The sequence below is a fragment of the Aspergillus ochraceoroseus genome, assembly GCF_002846915.1.
Source record: "Aspergillus ochraceoroseus IBT 24754 chromosome Unknown P175scaffold_6, whole genome shotgun sequence".
Lineage (NCBI taxonomy): Eukaryota > Fungi > Ascomycota > Eurotiomycetes > Eurotiales > Aspergillaceae > Aspergillus > Aspergillus ochraceoroseus.
In genome coordinates, this window is record NW_024468481.1 from 1,860,586 (window position 1) to 1,879,964 (window position 19,379).

The following is a 19,379-nucleotide window of genomic DNA, read 5'->3' on the forward strand; positions in this document are numbered from 1 at the left end:
AAATCATCATAATTTCTTTGGTCTGGAGTGGCTTTTCATCATGAGCAAGAGTTTCATAGCAGGTAAACATGAATCAATAAGTAAACATAAGCGGGGTGGGCCAGTAAGATATTGGCTGGGTTCTAAGGGTATAACATCAAATCTCTAACCAAGATATTCGAACGAAAAAAAGGATCCTCGCGGTGCTGGTCCTCTCCAGCACCAATTCCAGTAGTCAACTGATATCGTAACAACCGAGGATGGAGAGAAAGAAAGAAAGAAAGAAAGAAATACACCAGAGACCAGCTCTAAGGAACTTCCTTATCCCCTCGACTCAACCCACTGGGCACATCAATCGCCATCCTAACCCACTCGGAAGACGCAATTTCATCGAGATTTTTGCGTTTCGTGCTGCGTTTCAACAGTCCCTCCACGCATTCCCGAGCGCCTTCCAGGTCCCGGCCCTTCTCGCGGTCCCATTCCCCATCGTTATCGGCAAACCGATACCAAGACCACTCACAGCGTGCAATGCGATGGGGGGTTCTGGCTCGGAGTTTGGCCGGGTCACCTCGAGTTCCGGGAAGAGCATCAAAGGGAAGTCGATTTTCCATCATCGCGTAGAGTAAGACGCCCAGCGCCCAGCTATCGGTCGAGCGGCCATCGTAGGGCTGTCCCATTAAGATTTCTGGGGCCGCATAATCTTCACTTCCGCATCGCGTATGCAGAAGAGGGCTGTCTGGTGGTTCTGGGATCCGCCTGGATAGACCCAAATCGCTCAAAGTTACGATAGCCCGGTCGTAAGTGCGCCAGTCAGTGATCTTTTGGAGTGCATCGATGGGAAGGTTGACAAGGGCATCTGAGAGTCACGTTAGGATTCGGCCTCGAAAAGTGAAAAAAAAAAAAAAAAAAAAAAAAGAAAGAAAGAAAGAACCTACTTTCAAGTTTGATGTCACGATGGACAACGTAATGTTCGTGAAGATACCGCACCGCAGCCACCAATTCGGCAAAAATGCGCCGGATAAGTCCTGGGGCCATCGGTTTGGGATTGTTCGAAATCACATCAAAGAGGTCTCCACCAGGGCAATAATCCAAGACCAAAAGCGCACGCTTCTCATCACTACCAAAAGCCTTGAGTTGGACAAGAGAGGGGTGGTTCAATGATTTGAGAATTTCCACCTCTCGTTTGAGCGAAACCTCCAGTCGCTCCTCGTCGGCGCCCCCCGCAGGGCCGTGATCGATAATTTTGATCGCAACGAGTTTCTGAGTGGCTGGAACCATTTCATGTTGACCATTTTCGGGAGTCTTCTCCCTGGTCCCGTTATTCTCCATACGCACAGCCAAAGAAACCTGACTAAAGGTTCCTTGTCCCAGTTGTCGTAGTTTGCGATATCTTCGAGGTTGTTGGGTGCGGATCGAGCGCACGGAATAGACTTCGTCTGCACCCTGTGCGCCTGAGGGATGTGTGATGACCGGTTCATGGTTGCCTTCATCAAATCCACTACTTCGCGGAGGCGACGGGGGCCGCACGGAGGGCAAAGCGATCCCTCGGTGAACAGCCAAATATTGCTCTCGGTGCAAGTTGTTGGACTTGGAGTCGGTGCTCGAGGACGACAAGATTCCCTGGGGGATGCCCGTTCCAGAGACAGCCACGGGGCGAGGTTTGACCGGAATGCTTCTCCCGGGGGGGACATATTCGCTTAGACTGCGGTTGCGCGCATGTTTGCGAGCGTTCTCCGGAGGGGGTTTGCTAGGGGTTTCTAGGAGCTTGTCGCTGTTTTGCCGGTCTATGATCCCGTATGGCTTGCCACGGGACCGAGATTCCGTGGAAGCAGATGGTTGCGGTGCGACTTCGGCGAGGCGCAAACTGAGACTCGACCCGTTCCTCGAGGCTATCGAAGATGTGCGAGACAGCGACTGCGAATTGCGGCGAGGGAGTCTCCACGATGATGCGCCACCGCCGATCGGGGACGGGAGAGGTGTGATATCTCCCATAGCCATTAGCTGGGGAGACGATAAAAGGGACGCGGGAGATAAGGAACCCCCACTATAACCTGTTCCCACCATCAGTCCCCGCAGGCTGGGAGTGCGATGCGGAAGACTGTTGGAGGAGATGCTATGATGGATGAAAGAATCCGAATCCCTGGGAGGACTCATTTGAATAGAGTCTAGTAGATCGGTGCGTATCTGCAGTGATGGCAGAGGCTGGGAATGACCCGAGTGTGCTTTGTGCGGCGCATCGCGCATCAAATCTTCGGAGCACGGAGCGGTGGGTAGGGGGGAGGACGCAAGGGTTTCATCGCCGGGGATCACAAAGGGAATTGATCGAGTTTCATTGTAAGATGTTGAGCCTGTCGTCGTGCTAGCTCCGTGTAACTCAGGTGGGTTGGCCGCGGATCCAGACCTCTCGGTCGGTTGGGCAGGTTCTGAGTGAACCATCGAACGGGGAAGGCCTGTAGATACCCGGACGGCTTTCAAATAATCTTCTTTGTGTGCGCTTGGATGCGATCAATAAAGCGCGCGCGCGTTCACTGTTTTTTTCCCCCCAACGGGTGCGGGAAAGATCGGGGGAAGGATGTCGCAGGGTATATACTTGAGATCGAAAAGGCCCTCGGGCCTGAAGTCGAGACGAGAGCCGACAGAGGGAAGGAGGAGCGGAGAAACAAAGCAGTTCCTACTCCAGGTCCTGACAAGCGGAGTCAGAGGAGAAGAAAAGGAAGCAGGATGGAAGGAAGCGAAGAAACGGGGGGATGATTGATGGTTGATGATTGGTGATTGGGGATGATGATGAATGGGGGCTGGTTCCGAGTCACCTGTACAGTAATCAAATGACTTTCCTTTCAATTCTTTTATTTTCATTCCTTTTCTCCTTTCTTTCTTATATCACACACACACACACACACACATATATATATATATATATATCTATTAATTTCTGTATAATTACTGAGAGAGAGAGATGAGCTTCGCGGGGTCAGCTGATAGACCTGTTTCCGGTTTAGCGCGTTGGCCAAGACGCTACCCCGCATCCAGTAATGCACGTGATCTCCAGGGTGTGTCGGATATATGATGATCCTAGGGGTAGCTCAATGGAAGCAGGTGATCGGATATATTGATGTGTGTGTCTGTTGGGGGGTTGTGTGCTTGCCTAAGGCCTTAATATAGGGTAATAATCCCTCTTTACTTACTAAGTATATTATAAGATACCCCTTTAATTTAATATACCCCCTTAAGTTTAAAGGATTTTATCTAGTTTGAATCTATAATTATATAATTTAAGATACTATCCTTATCCTGGATAGGTTTAAATTATATCTAGTAATAGGTTATTTATTAACTTTAGTCTTTCTACTATCCCTAAATCCTTTATAAATGCCTTAAAGCTTTAGTAGGATAGTATCTTAGTTAACTTATCTATAATTATCTTAGTAGTAAGATAATATAATACTTTTATTCTTTCCTTCTAGGCTTCCTGCCTAATCTAGTAGTTATAAATATCTACATAGCATAGCCTTATATTTAGGTAGTTAATTTCCTTATTTACTAGTTAGATAGTTTGCATATTATTATATTAAATATTAATAATTAGATTCTTTAACTCTACCTAGATTTTATCTAGTAAATACTTAGTAAAGATTCCTTTTTTTACTATATATAATAATACTAATAATTCTACTTTAATTATAAAGATTATTATAGTTATCTACTTATTAGCTTTCTACCTTATTATATCTCTAAATAACTTTATAATATACTCCTATAAGCTTCTCTAGTCCTAATTATCTATAAATAAGGTATTACTATATAATAGGTAATTATCTGAACCTCTAAATTATAGGGTGAGTTTATTTATTCTTTTTAAATATTATAAGTATTAATCTACTTTAATATAATATTTTTTACTAGGATTTATAAAGTATTAGGATAGCTAGGATACTATAAATATAATATCTAGTTAAGTTATAATTATTATATATATTATAAATCTTACCTTCTATTAATATTATTAAATATATAGGTAAGATACTCTATCTTAATCTTTCTAGGATACTATTTTTACTAATATAGGAATAGTATCTAGATCTTCCTTTTTATCTATTAGGTTAGCAATCTTATTAATATATACTAACTAACCTAGCTAGATAAGCTTATTCTCTCTATCCTAGGTAATCTCTATTCTTAGAAATTATTATAGATTATTTCCTCTTATTATCTTAAACTAGTCCTGAAGCTCTTATATAGTAGCCTGTATTTATACTAATAATTTTTAATAATAGGTAAATATAATATTATTTATATAAAAGAATATCAAGATCCTACCTCTAGTAATATAATATAATTTATATAGGATAGGTTTATATCCTAGTAACTTTAGGATTTTTTAGAAAGTTATTTACTATAAGTAAGAAAATTATTTAAGTTTATATAATACTTTCTTTAACTTTAATACTTTATCTAATTTTTAATATCTTAAAGATATTTTTATATATATTTTCTTATTATTATCTATATTAATAAATATATTTATAATATTATATTACTTTAATTCTAGATTAAATTAGGCTACTACTACTAGGAAGGTTTAAAGAAATCTTACTATTAGAGTTATAGTATATAGGTCTTTTATTAAATCCTTTTATTAATCTTCTCTTACTACTAGGCATGCTTTATATTTAGTTAGATTATTATCTTAATTATTTTTATATATATATACCTATTTACATTCCAGTACTTTTATATACTTAGGTTTATCTACCTTTACCTATATTTTTATTATTTTATAGCTAGCTAGGTAGTCCTGCTCTGCCTTTATAAATTCTTTAGATAGTAGGTAGTTTTTAACTTAGTAGTATATCTTTAGAAGGGTTAGTAGTTAATCTAGGTAGGTTTTAATTAGACTTTTTAGTTACCTATTTTATCTTTATATTTCTACCTTAGAGGCTAGTATTCTATTTTATTAGATTAGTTATATTAACCTCCCTACTATAAATACTGATTTCCATATAATTTAGTAGCTTCTATTTAGCTTAGTTTCTTTTTTAGTTTTGGCTATCTCATATTAGTAAGCACCTACTAATATTGCTGCTAATTATTCTAGGCTGCTGCCTGGTAATATTAGATAGGCTATTTACTTATTTATATTAGTATTCTTATCCTTATCTATAGCTTTAAGTACTGATCTTGATATTTAAACTAGATAATTAAGTAAATTAAAATTACCTTCTAGAATATTCCTTATTATAGGATAATCTATATTTAATACTTCCTAGATTAGAATATAGGTTCTAACTTTAATATCCTTAATTATTTATTTAAATTTATTAATTTTAATTATTAGGAAGTTATTCTTTATTACTTAGATAAATATATCTCTATCTTCTAAGAAGAATTCTTCCTTATTAAATATAATATCTCTTATATAAATAATCTTTCTTTCCTTTCTTAGATTCTATATTTAATAGATATTAGTAGATTTATATCCTATTATATATCCTATAAATATTCTTAAGTTAAACTACTTTCCATACTTTACTATTATAATTACTTATAGTTTAATTATTATAAATATCTTATAACTATATACTTTTAGGTAAGCTCCTTAAGATTTCTTATATTCTACTATTACTCTATCTTAGTAGATAATATAGGTATAGAATTAGTTAATTAGTATTTTCTATCCTACCTAATATTTAGGTATTTAGTTATATAAATATACTACTATATAGATATATTTAGGCTATAGAAATATAGATAATTTTACTTTTTATCTTATTATATATACTTTCTCTTTTATTATACCCCCTAAGTACTCTATACCTCTATTTTAGGCTAGTATATATAGAGTAGAGTAGTCAAGTCTTACTTCTTTAGATTATATAAAGTCTTCTAACTATCCCTTTATCTTACTATCTAACTTAATTATTTAAGATTTGATATTATATTGCCTTTCTAGGAGGGTAAATAAGTTAAGTAGGATATTTTTAATTATCTCTATATATTAATTTAAGAGGTAGTAGTCCTATATAAAACCTAATTATTTATTTATAACTAATAGTAGGGCTTAGTAGTTATTTATCCCTATTTTAAAGTTATAAAAGTTAATTACTAATTATAGATCTAGTCCTTTTATAGTAATATAGTTCTTTTAATTAATTCTTTACTTTATTTTTACTATACTACAGGTATTATATTTTACTATAGTAGGTTTTCTAATCCTTACCCCCTTAATATTCTTAACTAGGTAATTTAATACCTATAGTCCTGGATATTTAAGGCATAAATACTACTATTTTATATCTTTAATACTAGTAATAATTTAGAATATTACCTGGCCTATTATACTATATAATTTACTATTATATTCTATTATAAATTAGCTATATTTCTTATTAAGATAGGCTATTACTATACCTTTAGATATGTAGAGTAGGTTAAAGTTAGGATTATTCTTAAAATAGATACCTATTTAGTTTAGTAATATAAGTAATATTAGATTATATATTATTTCTTTATAGTAAGCTATATTCTTAAGAATTATATAGCTATATTTTATATCTTTATCTCTTTAAATTATAACCTATATACTAATATCTCTATATCTTATAATAAGTACTTTTAAATTTCCTGCCTATATATAATCATCTTATATTAATTCTATATATTACTTAAATTAATATAAATTATTAAATATATAAATTAATAATCCTAAATTAAGAATAATAGAGTACTATAATAAATATAGTATAGTTTTAAATTAAATATTAAATAAAGTTTTAACTTTATCTTTATTCCTGCTTTTTATTTAATCTATTCCTTAATTACTTCTTTCTTCTAGTTATTCTAGGTCTTATTTATTTTATTCTTACTCCTTTGCTATCTTTTTAACTAGGGCCTTATTTATCTTAAGTTATATATTAACTAGCTTCCTTATTATACTCCTTTCCTTAAAGTTCTTGAGTGCCTTTTCTAGAAATAGATAAAAGTATTATATCTATTCATGCCTTTAAAAATATATATTATATAACTAATATAAGTCCTTGAAAGTGCTCCTTTTAGAGTCTATTCTTCCTATACTATTATATCTATACTTATATTTTATTCTCTTATCCTATAGTAGGGATATTTCTTTATTACTAATTATATTTATTATATTTTTAGTAGCAAATATTAGTTTAAAAGCCCCTCTACTAGTCTTACTATATTACTACAGGAATATATTAATAATATTATAGAAGTTATTTACTATAATATAGAATAATAATATTCCTGCTAGTATCTCCTTTTTATGATCTAATTAATAAGATATAGTCTAGGATAGAGCTAGATAATATATTATATTTAAGAAGTCTTCTACCTAGTCTAGTAGTAATATTATAACTTTAAGATTTACTTTAATTACCTATTAAATAGTAAATTCCTAATTATTTAACTAACTAACTAGGTTACCTTTCAGAAGTTAGATTACCTTTATATAAGTATTATAAGCTATATTTTAAATTTATTTCTAATTAACTATTATATACTTTTTTAGTTTAAGGTACTACTTTTCTAGGGTTTCTATTAGCTTATAATAAAAGTAGTAGACCTTTAAGGAAATAATATATTAGATTTAATCTTTTAGTTTCCTAAATTCTATAATCTAATAATTATACTTATTTATTTCTATTTTATAGAGTACTACTTCAAAGTTAAAGTCTTATAATAATACTATAGAATTCCTAGTATTATTTATTAGTAAAGTTTCTCTACTATCCCTAATTAATCTAGTAGATTATTATAGATAATTCTTGCTATCTTCTATTATTTTCTATAGATTATTGTCTCTCGCCCGTACTTTAAACAAGGATTACTATATTAGCTAGTCTTCCTGCTTAATAAGCCTTACTATATTATCTTTATTATTAGTAGTTAGAGGTATTGCGCTTAGTATTTTACTAATTAGTAGATTTAGTAGGGGTCATTAGTATTTTAATAATTAGTAGGTTTTAGTAGGGGTCGTTAGTATAGATTTATGTGCTTTAAGTAAATATAAGACTCTTAATTATTGGATATATAATAATCCTAGGGGTAGCTTAATAAAAGCAGGTGATTAGATATATTGATATATGTGTCTATTGGGGGGTTGTGTGCTTGCCTAAGGCCTTAATATAGGGTAATAACCCCCCTTTGCTTACTAAGTACATCACGAGATACCCCTTCAATTCAACAGGGTGCCGGAACAGGCAATCGGACTTTCCTTTTTGGGACGCCGCCCATTCGCCCATTCGGGAAGGCGGTCTACGTAGCGAACGGAGTATGAACGGAGTTATTCCGTATGGAAGCCTGAATTGTATCTACTTTATTAACCAGCGGACAACATAAAGTACCGAGTAGTACCACGTAAAAAAAGGAGACCCATCTACTAAATACATCATCCAGAACCGAAAGGATACAGAACAAATATCAATCACTCCAATTTGTCCGGTGACGCGCTCTGATCGCTCCGACCCGCGGTTCGGATCTTGGTCTGGGAGAGGGCTTCGCCAGTGGCCGAGAGCGCATCGAGGAAGTCGCCCAGCAATCTATCCAACTCGGCGGTCACCGCTGCATCACCGGCACCCTCCATCAGGACCTCAAGGCGCGGGGGCAGGAGATCCGGGAACTGGATTTTGGGCTCCTCACCAGTGCTACTGGCCCGCGGGTCATATCTGGCCGTGGGCAAGGGTTCCGACATGGGAGAGCTGTCCGCAGTGAGAAACGACCGGCGCGGTTCCTCCTTCGAGGGGAGTGCGGCTGGGAACGGTTCGGTATGCCCATTGGGCGCGGGCTGAGTGACGGGCCGTGCGATTTCGGTGTTGTTCTGCCAGGCCGGGTGGGGATCCTCTTCGTCAGGACCTGGACCCTCTAGCACAGACGACTGCTCATATTCGGGATACCCTACTGAGGTAAGCAATTCTGGATATTCATAGTCAACGAAACGTTGTTGCTGGGTAGGCATGCCATCGGGGGTGGTGGTGGTAATGGTGGTGGTGGGAAGGTCAAAGAGGAAGGGATCGTAGTCTGAGGATGCTGTCGAGGGCCGCGACTCACCGGGCTCGCCGATGTGGTTCACTTGGAGAGTGTTGTGGTCACTGGTGCGAAGAGGCGCGGGGTGGAGCTCGGAATCGCTTGCTCTGAGAGTATTCTGGCGGCTCTCTGGTGCATGGTGATGTGGCTTGCTTTGATCGCCCGGGTCAGCATCGTCGGTGTCTGTTGATGCAGTCATCACGGGGAATGTCCATTCCATTGTGGCCCGCCGGCCAACGGCATCCTGTGCAGGTGGCTGTAAACCCAGAGGATTCTCGGAGTCGGAGTCGGATCCAGACCCAGTCTCTACCCCTGATTCGGGCTCCTGTTCAGACTCCGACTCTTCCGTAGTAGGCTGCATGAATGTTGGGAATTTCCAGTCCATCGTCGGCGGTCGTGGACCTGCGCGCGGCTGGTAGGTCAGGTCTTGTGAGTCGGCGGTACTGCTCACTTCGCTGCTGGAGGATCGGGACCGGCTCTCGCTAGAACCGCGATTCTGACGGCCGCTGGACCTGTTGGCTCTAATGGTATCCGCGTCGGCAAGTTGGAATGGCTGGGCTGAAGACGCTCCAGCGGCATAGTGGGATGAGTCGAAGGAGCCAATGTCAATGTCAATGAACGTGGATGTGACTGAAGAACGGTCCGTCTCCGTACGCAATGGGAGATCAGAAACAGGCGCCTTCGGTTCAATTGGCACAAAATCATTCTTGGTTTCGTACTTGTAGATCGGCTTTTCTTCATCGAAAAGACCCTCCATGGCAGCAGCACCTCGGCGCACCCGTTCATCAAAGTTGGCCTTGTCTTCCTCGGTCATTTCTGTCTCGCCAAGCTCTTCGTTGAGCTTTTCTTGCTGGGGCTGGTTTTTGGCCGTGTTTATCTCTGCTTCCATTTCCGCCAGAGAGGCTGCGATCTGGTCCAGGTCAATCACAGAGAACCGCCGTTCAAAGTCATCCGTAGTGCTAAAATTCCAGTCCTCATCAGAGTCTGGATCCGCACCCGGCATTTCCGCTGCTGCTGCACCCCCCGGGTGAAACAATGACATCCGCTGGCCTCCACGCTGTGACCATTGGTAGTAGTTCCGCACGAGCTCGCTGAGGGACGGCGTTGGATACTCCTCTTCGGAGTCGGCGATATAAGGATGCAACAGAATGTCCGCCATCGTGGGTCGCGTAGTTGGGTCGGAATCAAGGGCAAAGGCAACCAAATTTTGTAAGCCTTCGCTGTATTTATCGCTGTCTGCGAGTTTGGGTGTATTGCGGTTGAGTTGCCGGCCTATCTGCATTCGCTCACGGAGGTTCGAGTTCGGGGGGTTTCCCGTGGCAAATTCGAACAGAGTACATCCGTAGGCCCAAACATCAATCTGATCTGGTTAGCACTATCTCGCCAGTGAGGGCGATCCATGTGTTGACTGACCTCACTACCGTACCGATGTGCCTGACCAATAGTTGAAAACATCTCCGGTGGCATCCAATGGGGAGTGCCGATCCACGTGGAGCGTTTGTCCATGCGAGATTGAAGAATTCCGGCGACACCAAAATCACAAATTTCCAGTCTGCCTTCTTCGTGGATAAGAATGTTCCCGGCTAATCAAAACCAAGTCAGGGGGGGGAAAAAAAAATTCATCCGTCTCGTGAACAAGAAACAGAGGGGTTCATTACCTTTGATATCTCTGTGGATGATGCCTGCATCATGGATAGCGCGCAATCCAGCAGCCAGTTCTCGTGCTATGGGGATGATAAATTTCTCGTCGAGTCGGTCGCCCGTAGCTCGCATCTACAATTCTATTAGTGACGACGGGCAACAATCGGCGGAAGACAAAGAACGGGAGAGGGATGAGTTGGCTTACCAAAGTTCTCACACTACCGCCAGGGCAGTACTCACAAACCAACCACAGCTGCGAATGGATCGATATCGCCTCGATGATCTCGTTGATATTCTTTGCCCCGGCATCCTTGACCTGCTTCATCACCTTGGTTTCATGGATAAAATCCTTGATCGACTCGTCCCTGAAATCCCGCACAGACTTGTAATCTAAGGAGTCGATATCCATGACCTTAATAGCGACAACTTTGCGAGACGGGAGCTGGTGGCCCTTGTAGACACGCCCGTAGGCACCCTTCCCGATTAGCTCTTCAAATTCATAAGGTGGTGTTTCTGTTTTTGCTCTGCGGCACATTTCTCGCACTGCGGTGCTCTGTTCTCGGGCGAGTTTAATGGCCTCTGCCTTGTGCTTGGTCAGAGCCGCCACGGCGGATGTGGGATCCAGGAAACGTGATGTTCGAGGGAGATCCATTGTGCCGTTTGAGCATGCAGTAAGATCGGGCTTTTCTTCCCATAAACTGCAAGATGAAAAGGTTGGATAGGTGAATTCTGTAAGATGCGCTTCTTGGGGCGATATAAGGGGTACCTCGGGGATAACGGCTAAGGGTTTGGGCCGGGCTGGGAAGGTTGAAGGGGTGTCAGTGGCTGGGGGATAAGCCAAGAGCTCACGCACGACTTTGCCGGCTTTGATTTCTCCAACTTGAGGGGGGGTATCGTAAAGAGTGCTGTCAGTTTTGCAATAGGGATGGTGACTAACAATACGAATGTCCGCCTTGTTTATCTTTCGACAATCGCGAGAGAAGCACTTCGAAATAGCCTTACAATGGGATCCAAGGGTGCGTGCTTGTCTTTTGGCGCTCTCTACCACACTTTTGCTTCTCTGGAATAGGCTTGTGACCTTGGAGGCCGCGAGGTGGAGGCCAGGGGAGCAGCCTTTGTAAGTTTTTGTGTGAACCGGATGTGCACCGCGTGGCTGTTCACTGCCATGCGAGTACACAGGGGTGACACACGGGAAAGATTGCAAAGAACCGGGATGATTTGAAAGTTCTAAAACACGCTGGAGAGATCCACGAGGGGACCCAGGATAATACTCCCGATCGAGACCTTGTTCTAAGGACAGCGACTGATAGCCTCTTCTAGATGCCCTTGAGTCAGTCCTCAGGGAAAGGAAGCGTCCAAAGGAAGCAAGCAACTTTACCTTGATGGGCTGTTTGCATCTAATGATGAGCCAACGGTACAATCTGGACAGGTCGAGTCAGTTCAGTTTCGCACGGCCAAGTGGGATAGAAGAGAACAACAAACCTTCCACATGCAAGCGTGCTGAGCGGGTCCGGGCAAAATTCGAGCTGAGGTGCTGGATGGCTACGCTCTCGTCCTTTTCCGCATAGGAATCAAGTCCCTTGTCGACTACTTGCTCAAACTCGGCACTGAAAAGCGTCAGTCAGCATATCTGAAGTCCCAGAAACAGAACAAGAGGGGAAGGCAAACCCGTAGAGACACCGACGACGTCCAGGAGACCTTATTGGCGCCATTATGACAGTGAGTCGGTGTGGGTGAGGGTAAAAAAGACAGTGGGAGAGAGGCGTAGGGAGGAGAGAAGAGGCAGAGAGGAGAGGAAGAGAGGAGGGGGGGGGGGGGACAGGAAGAACCCTCAGTGTTAGAAAGGTGAAGATAAAAAAAGAAACTTACGTATTTTATGCACTTGATTCTGGCAGTTAATTAACTATCAGTGCAGTGGTTGATTGCTCATTAAGAGGATGCGGGTTTATCCTAGAGCTATGAAGGAGGGCCGGTTGAATGAATCGAAGGACAGTCACAGAAATGCAGCTCCTTTCCTCATCCCAGGAATCTGGAAGCCAGTAGGGATTGCATCCAAGGCGTTTATCTGCGCATGATCTGCAGAATGCAGGACATCCAGTGGGATGGAAGATGGACAGGGGATGTTGAATTGTAGTTCACGCAAAGTGACATCCAGCGTGGAATCAAGTAGGAAGAAAGGTCTGGGCGCGCCAAGCCTCTACGCTAATTTAGCGCCAGGCGGAACACTGAACCTTCACTATTGTGCTGGCTGTGAATAACTACTACTACTCCATAGTTCACTAACGAGTAACTACCGTAGATAGTGATGAGAAGGTATTACAGACTCTGTGCAGATAATGACTTGGTCTTCATGTATTCATTTGTATTTGCTATTTCCCCTGCGACAAGGGGGGCAGTAAGAATTTCTAGCACATTGCTTGCACTTCCAGGCAAGAACCAGACGCCCCATCTATCTCCTGTGAATCCAAATCTGAGCCTGGGTGACACTGCAATCTAGAAGAATGCCATATGCCGTCTATATGTTGCTGACCTTGCTTACGTTCGTTGTGAGGTTGAACCAGGAGGGGTGATGGTGGTGGTGATGAGAAACTTCCCCCCCCCCCCCCCCTCAACGGAGAGAAGCAGCAGCGGATGGGGGAATAACTAGTCCCAGCGATTGGCCTCTCGTTCTTTTTCGACCTGCGCTGCCCGCTTAGCATTGGTTTCGTCATCATATTTGTAGTTGAGGCGGCGTCCACCCTGCGTGGCTCGTTCCTGACGACTGTCACGCCGGCGGCTGGATTTGCCGCTGTCTCGGTCCGCTTGCATGGCTTCCCGGCGCTGTTGTTCCTTCAGCATGCGCTCGCGGTTACGAGCCTCTCGCTCCAACGTGTGGGGATCCTTTTCCGGTTCGAGGGCTTTGGAGGACGCGGGTGTTTTTTCCCGCATCTCCTTTGCACGGTCTCTATCACCGCCACTAGTGCGGATATCGTCGTCGCGGAGACGTTTGACCTTCCTGGAATGGTGTCGAGAGGAGTAATCGCTATCAACTGCGGATTCAGACCGATCACGACGGGATCTTTTCCGGTCACGATCACGGTCTTTTTCGCGTTCCCGGTGGCGATCTCGTTCTTTGTCCCGATCTTTTTCCCTTTCTCGGTATCGATCTCGGTCACGGTCACGGTCGCGGTCGCGGTCCCGCTCACGCTCACGCTCACGGCGGCGGCCATCTTTGTCCCGCCCCCGATCTTCTTCCCGGCGACTAGAGCGATCTTTACCAGATCGGTAACTGCGGCTGGTATTCTCCGAGGGCGCAAACGTCTTGTTTCGGGATCGCGTGCTGCTCTCCTCTGGAATAGACGAAAGGCGGTCATCAACATTGGTATCTACTTTCCGACTGGGGCTCCGGCTGCGATGACGGTGAGACCGATGCGACCGGCGACCACTGCGCCTGTCTCGGTCCCTTTCTCGATACCGTGACGATCTGTGGGATTCAACAGAAGCGGAACGAGACCGGTGGTCATCTTCTACAGCGGGTGGTTCCTTTTCGCTGGCCGGTGCCCGTCTTGGACGGTCTCGTTGGCGATCTAAATCATTTGCATCGTCAGCGCCTGGGGATCGTTGACGGTATGGACGACGGCTGTCTGAACGCGATCGTGTTGGAGGTTGGGATCTGGTTTCTGATCTCGATTTCGACTTCGACCTAGCTCTTGATCTAGACCTAGATGGTGATCCGGGGGGTCGGTCTTCTTGGGTCGTTTCCGGTTGTGGACTGAACAGCGCATGTTAGGTTACAACGAATTCAGACATGGAAGGCGATTGGAGAGGGCAAAAAAAAAAAAAAAAAAAAAAAAAAAACTCACGTCTGGGAGCCTTCGAACGCCTTGGTTGGGGGCATAGAGGAACGCCCCGAATTCTGGAACTGCCTGTGACGTAGGACACTAGTGTTAGGGAGACCTTCTCTCATCGCTCTGGGGGCAGCTGGGGCGCCCTCGACGCCCTGTCCTCGGGGCTGTATGTGAGTCCCTGGCATGAACTGCTGCCCACCAAACCCACCGCTACGACTGGCGGTAAACGGGCCTCGCATATAACCTCCTCTACCGAAACTAGGCCCTATATATCCCGGCATGCTCAGTGGGCCACTGCCTGGTATTCCGTGGGGAGGGTTAGCATGGTCAAGACTGTCAATCGTGGGAATACCATGCAGCTGTTGCTCTTCTTCTTTTTTTTCTTCTTCTTCTTCTTCTTTCGCAGCTTGATCTGGGGGCACATCAGAGGCCGGTCTAGGTTCCCCGCTACCACTTTCTGTGTTGTTATTAAGGGGCTCTGTTAACTCTGGATCTTTGCTAGAACCGGTTGCATCGACCAAGGTTGTTCCTTCATCACGGTGCTTGGCCTCTGCAGAGGTGGCGGCCTCACCGGAAGACGTACCCTCTGGCAATTGGGACGGGATCTCTTGATTCAAGTTAGGGGAATTATTATTTTGGAGGCCTTGATGGTTAGTAGTGTTATAGGAGTAGCTGGCTTGCATGTGTCCCCCAAAGCCACCACGGCCCCCCCGTCCGCCAGGAACGAATCCACGGCCACGACCCCGAAAATTGCCTCTGCCAAAACCAGGACCGTAATAGCCATTCTGGAACTCTTGGGTAGGAAACTGCTGTTGCTGCATTTGAGGATGAACTCCGCTGGGTTGAGACATATTATATCCGCCATATCCAGAGGGGCCGCCATATTGCGCGCCCATACCATTTGCGAAAGCACTTGGATTGAATTTATCTTGGCCATGCCACATATTGTTCTGTGAGCCGTCCCATCCACCGTACATCCCTTGACCAGCGTTGAAATTCATCCCCATGCTCATGCCATTACTCATGCCACTCATGTTCATCCCGTAGCCTCCAAGCATCCCCTGATTCGCAGCCATCGGGTCCATGCCCATTCCTACAACCCGTCAGTTCATGGGCATATCAAGAAAAGGGGGGGGGGGGGGACTAAACGTACCCATCGGGTTCGGAAAGTTCATCATTCCATTGCCCATGAATTGAGCCATTGGGTTGAAATCTCCGCTGTTAGGATTCCAGCCCATACCAGGAAACATTGCGGGGTTCATGTTGTATCCCATCTGGTTAGGGAAGCCTGCACCGGAGCCTGGTTCTTGGTCCAGTCCCTGGCGAGCGGGTTCGGTGTCACCGGCGTCGTCCTCTTCGCCAGGGCCATTTTGCTCCACGTAGTTGGCATTCTCCGCTGGGTCGGAAGGGCCGTCTTCAGAATTCTTATCCTTTCCAGAGTCAGTTCGGGTCTGCGTGTAAAAGTACTTTGTAGAGGCCAGGAGGAATTACCTGGGTGGGAACCCCGGTCTTTTCTTCGTCCCCATTGAAAACAGGCGGTCTGTCCAATGCCGGCGATATGATCTCAGCGGGTTCTCCGGACTGAATATCGCTGGAATTCGGTGCGCTTATCCCATCGGGTGCATTTATTTCGGCGACATTGGAAACTGGGAGCGACGCTGGCTGAGTTTCTTGCGGCGGCGCTTGGGACACAGGGTCCACAGCGGGAACATTATGGGTAGGAGCCGGGACTGCTGCCTGTCGCTCTTTCTCGCGCTTCTTCTCTTCCGTCCGCAAGAATGCTTTCAGGGTAGTGCGAAGGGCTTTATTCGGTTTGCACAGGTCGGGCGAGATTGGAGTGTGCGCGCAAACAGGACATGTTTCGGGGAGTGATATCTGGCCTATGGCTTTGGTTAGGATCTTGGGTGGTCAGAGATTCCTGAATGAAGGGTGCCTACAGTTCTCGCAGGTCGCTTGGTCGCAGCATGGAAGACGAAATGCATTCACGGCGAGCTTATTGCAAATAGCACATCGCAGCTTAAACGGGATTTCGTCCTGGGTCAGGGAGCTAAGGCAAAAATCATGCGTGAGTCATTGACGGCGCACAAGGGAGATCTAGACACGAATTGACTCACCTTGCAATGTCCATCAAGCCCGAAGGCTGATCCACCACAGCCATGGGGAATACGGGCGGAGAAGCAGGCAGCAAAAAGAAAAAAAAGAAAAAAAAAAAGAGGTAAGTTCAACTGGAAAAAGTTGGGCTTACAGAAGGAAGACAGCAGCCGGAGAGGCAAAGGAAGACGACATGACTCTGACTGACGCTCACTCCATCCTCAGCAGTACGTTCCGTATCACACAAGAATCAGCAGAGGCAGGAAGCTGGGGAATAAATTCTGCACGATGGTTACTTGAGTCGCAACGACCGAGTTGGTGTCGGAGAGGAGAAGACTGTTCGGAGCGGAAGAACATTATCTCCGTCTCCCATCTTTTAAGACTCACTCTTTCACAGGTACAGACTACTGTTGGCTGTTCAAGTTGATCAGAATACTATAGGTAGGTATGCTCCTTTCATTTACCTTGGGGGTTGGACCAATCTAGACGCTAAAATTCGATGTCTCGCAAGGAAATTGAGCGTTGGCTTTGAGAACGTGCCCGTCGGGTGCATGTCGATCCTCCACAACCAGCGATGTTACTCCGTCCATATATATATATTATATATTATTATATTGGAGTCCTAGGTACAGAAGAGATATATAAACATAGCTAATATTGATTCTATTCTTTACTTCGACGACATCAGATTAGATCAAGTTATTATCCCTCAACGATGAAGATGCTAGAACAGCATCAGGTCAGGTCCTGGCAATACTTGGGAGTTTCAGCCTGGAAGAACAAGAAACCTTTGACATCTCTGGGCTCTTTGTATCATCATTCAACGTCGAAGTTCAAAGAATACATAATCAACATACAAGACAAGAGGTAAATTAGGGATGAATAAAGTTGGGTTGAAAGATGGATTATTCTGCAGACTCAGGATCACGCGTCGGAAAGACCAATAAGCGTGGTACCCATCATGAAGGACTTTGTGGACCGGGTGGCAAGAGAGAGCTGAGTTTAGGTAGAGTGACTATTTCATAGCTGATAGAATCATATTTAGACGTGTATAGAGAATAATTAGGGAGGGGGGGAAGGCTATGAAGAATCTGGCAGGGAGACATGGAGTTGGGTAGATTATATAAGCTGCAAAAGGTTGATTGATTGTTAGCGTGAAAGTGAATGGGGGCCCAAGGTTAAAAAGGGTCGACCGTTCTGCTCTGCTCTGAAAGAAAGCCGGGACTGTGATTTCTCTGGCTGTTGGTGCCACGTCCCTGCTTCTTGGGGCCACGCACTTGTTTTTACTATACGTCTTCTTTCATCGGGATTGAATTCCAATCGACCTTTTCCAACGATTCTGGGGCTGAGGTAAATAACAACGCTTCCCCTCATAATCCCAAAAGAAAAAAAAAAGAAAGAAAGAAAGAAAGAAAGAAAGAAAGAAAGAAACAAAAAAACACTAGTCGCTACTTTCGGACTGGGGTGGACGCGCCGACGCATAATAACAAAACCCACTCCACTGTACACAAAAACACATAATATTAATTAAAAAAAAAAAAAAAAAAAAAGGGAACTTGTCACTGAAAACGTATTTCCACAGCAATGACAGATCAAGATAATTCCTATCGACCAAGATCTCCCGACCTTTCCACCCTCCAGCCCACCATCTCCCCCTCCGTCAACGAGCCTATCTATCAATTCACGAGTCCGCTCGCTCATCGCGCCTCCTACGACGCCTCTCCATTCTTCACCGCGCCTTACCAGCAATCTCCTATTACTCCCAGCAGGATCCCCCAGCAATACGTTCCTCCTTATTCCGATCCTACCTTTGATCCCGACATGGCCCGTCGTTCGACTCGCATCGCGCGTTCCTCGGAGGTCGCACCTATGCCGGAAGCCAAATTTATGGAGCCTCTCCTCCCTGAGGAGCCCCCCAAACCGACTCCGGCAGCGGGGGTCGAGGTGAAGACGAAATTCCCGGTGGCGCGCATCAAGCGCATCATGCAGGCCGATGAGGATGTCGGTAAGGTCGCGCAGGTGACTCCCATTGCAGTGTGTATGTTCCCCCATCCTTCTACCCATGTCAATGACGGTTTCCGAAAGGTATACATATATATATATATACTAATTCGTTCACTTCTGCAGCCAAAGCACTCGAACTCTTTATGATCTCCCTCGTTACCAAAGCGGCCAAGGAAGCCAAAGACCGCAATTCGAAACGCGTAACAGCTTCCCACCTCAAACAAGCCGTCGCAAAGGATGAAGTACTGGATTTTCTAGCCGATATCATTGCCAAAGTCCCCGACCAACCGACCGGAAGGAAACATGAAGACGATGGGAGTGATCAGAACGAGCAACCGAAACGAAAGCGGGGAGGTCGGCGACCCAAAGACGAAAGCGATTAACCCCAGCGGTGGCTTTCTCTCTCTTTATTTCTCGAGTGTTCTTCTCAATGGGATGATGGGCAGCGTGTCTTCTTTTATTGTGTTTTTAGACCGGGATGGAGCGCATACTCTTTTGGCGTTGCGGTGGTGGGCTGGCGTGCATCTTGCCCTGTGAACAGGCTCTTTATTTTTTTTTTTTTTGACTACTCTATTTTATATCTGATTCCTTAAAACTCTGAAATTCGGGACCGACTACCTTGACTGCCATGACATCTCTTCTATTCGATGGTTCTCGTGAAATGTGCGTGTACATAAGGGCGCGTTGCTTGGTTGGCTCTGAGCCAGTTTGGATTCCTCCATTGCGGGGGGAACAAGAATCAACCTGAGCTTGGCTATTTCTGTATCCGACTACCGATTTATCAAACAATAAGGA

General features: G+C 44.1%; 4 protein-coding genes across 4 annotated transcripts; 1 reads left to right on the forward strand and 3 right to left on the reverse strand.

The window, feature by feature from the left end:
- Window positions 1–32: 32 nt before the first annotated feature.
- Window positions 33–2,872, reverse strand: P175DRAFT_0309430 (putative protein kinase). Its single transcript, XM_040892826.1, has 3 exons — window positions 2,025–2,872; window positions 915–1,964; window positions 33–835 (listed from the first exon to the last, which is right to left on the reverse strand). Exons 1-3 carry the CDS (start codon window positions 2,413–2,415, stop codon window positions 288–290), a joined length of 1,989 nt encoding a protein of 662 aa, XP_040751008.1. The 5' UTR covers window positions 2,416–2,872; the 3' UTR covers window positions 33–287.
- A 5,550-nt stretch (window positions 2,873–8,422) lies between these two features.
- P175DRAFT_0510844 (putative serine/threonine protein kinase) lies at window positions 8,423–11,314 on the reverse strand (the record flags this gene model as incomplete). The annotated part of the gene is made up of 4 exons (XM_040898547.1): window positions 8,423–10,381; window positions 10,435–10,604; window positions 10,680–10,794; window positions 10,868–11,314. The coding sequence occupies 4 exons, from the start codon at window positions 11,312–11,314 to the stop codon at window positions 8,423–8,425; spliced, it is 2,691 nt and encodes an 896-aa protein (XP_040751009.1).
- A 1,991-nt stretch (window positions 11,315–13,305) lies between these two features.
- P175DRAFT_0494734 (uncharacterized protein) lies at window positions 13,306–16,647 on the reverse strand (the record flags this gene model as incomplete). The annotated part of the gene is made up of 6 exons (XM_040896030.1): window positions 13,306–14,413; window positions 14,505–15,582; window positions 15,643–15,940; window positions 15,981–16,369; window positions 16,427–16,536; window positions 16,604–16,647. The coding sequence occupies 6 exons, from the start codon at window positions 16,645–16,647 to the stop codon at window positions 13,306–13,308; spliced, it is 3,027 nt and encodes a 1,008-aa protein (XP_040751010.1).
- A 1,517-nt stretch (window positions 16,648–18,164) lies between these two features.
- On the forward strand, window positions 18,165–18,967 carry nctA (negative cofactor 2 transcription regulator complex subunit BUR6; the record flags this gene model as incomplete). Its single annotated transcript, XM_040900105.1, has 2 exons — window positions 18,165–18,618; window positions 18,708–18,967. The coding sequence occupies 2 exons, from the start codon at window positions 18,165–18,167 to the stop codon at window positions 18,965–18,967; spliced, it is 714 nt and encodes a 237-aa protein (XP_040751011.1).
- Between the last annotated feature and the right edge of the window lie 412 nt (window positions 18,968–19,379).

Coding starts and splice junctions, on each gene's coding strand:
- P175DRAFT_0309430 (XM_040892826.1), bottom strand. CDS start 2,415: ATGGTTCACTCAGAACCTGCCCAACCGACCGAGAGGTCTGGATCCGCG. Junction 1,965..2,024: donor GATGGTGGGAACAGGTTATA/GTGGGGGTTCCT, acceptor TGGCTATGGGAG/ATATCACACCTCTCCCGTCC. Junction 836..914: donor TCGTGACATCAAACTTGAAA/GTAGGTTCTTTC, acceptor CGTGACTCTCAG/ATGCCCTTGTCAACCTTCCC.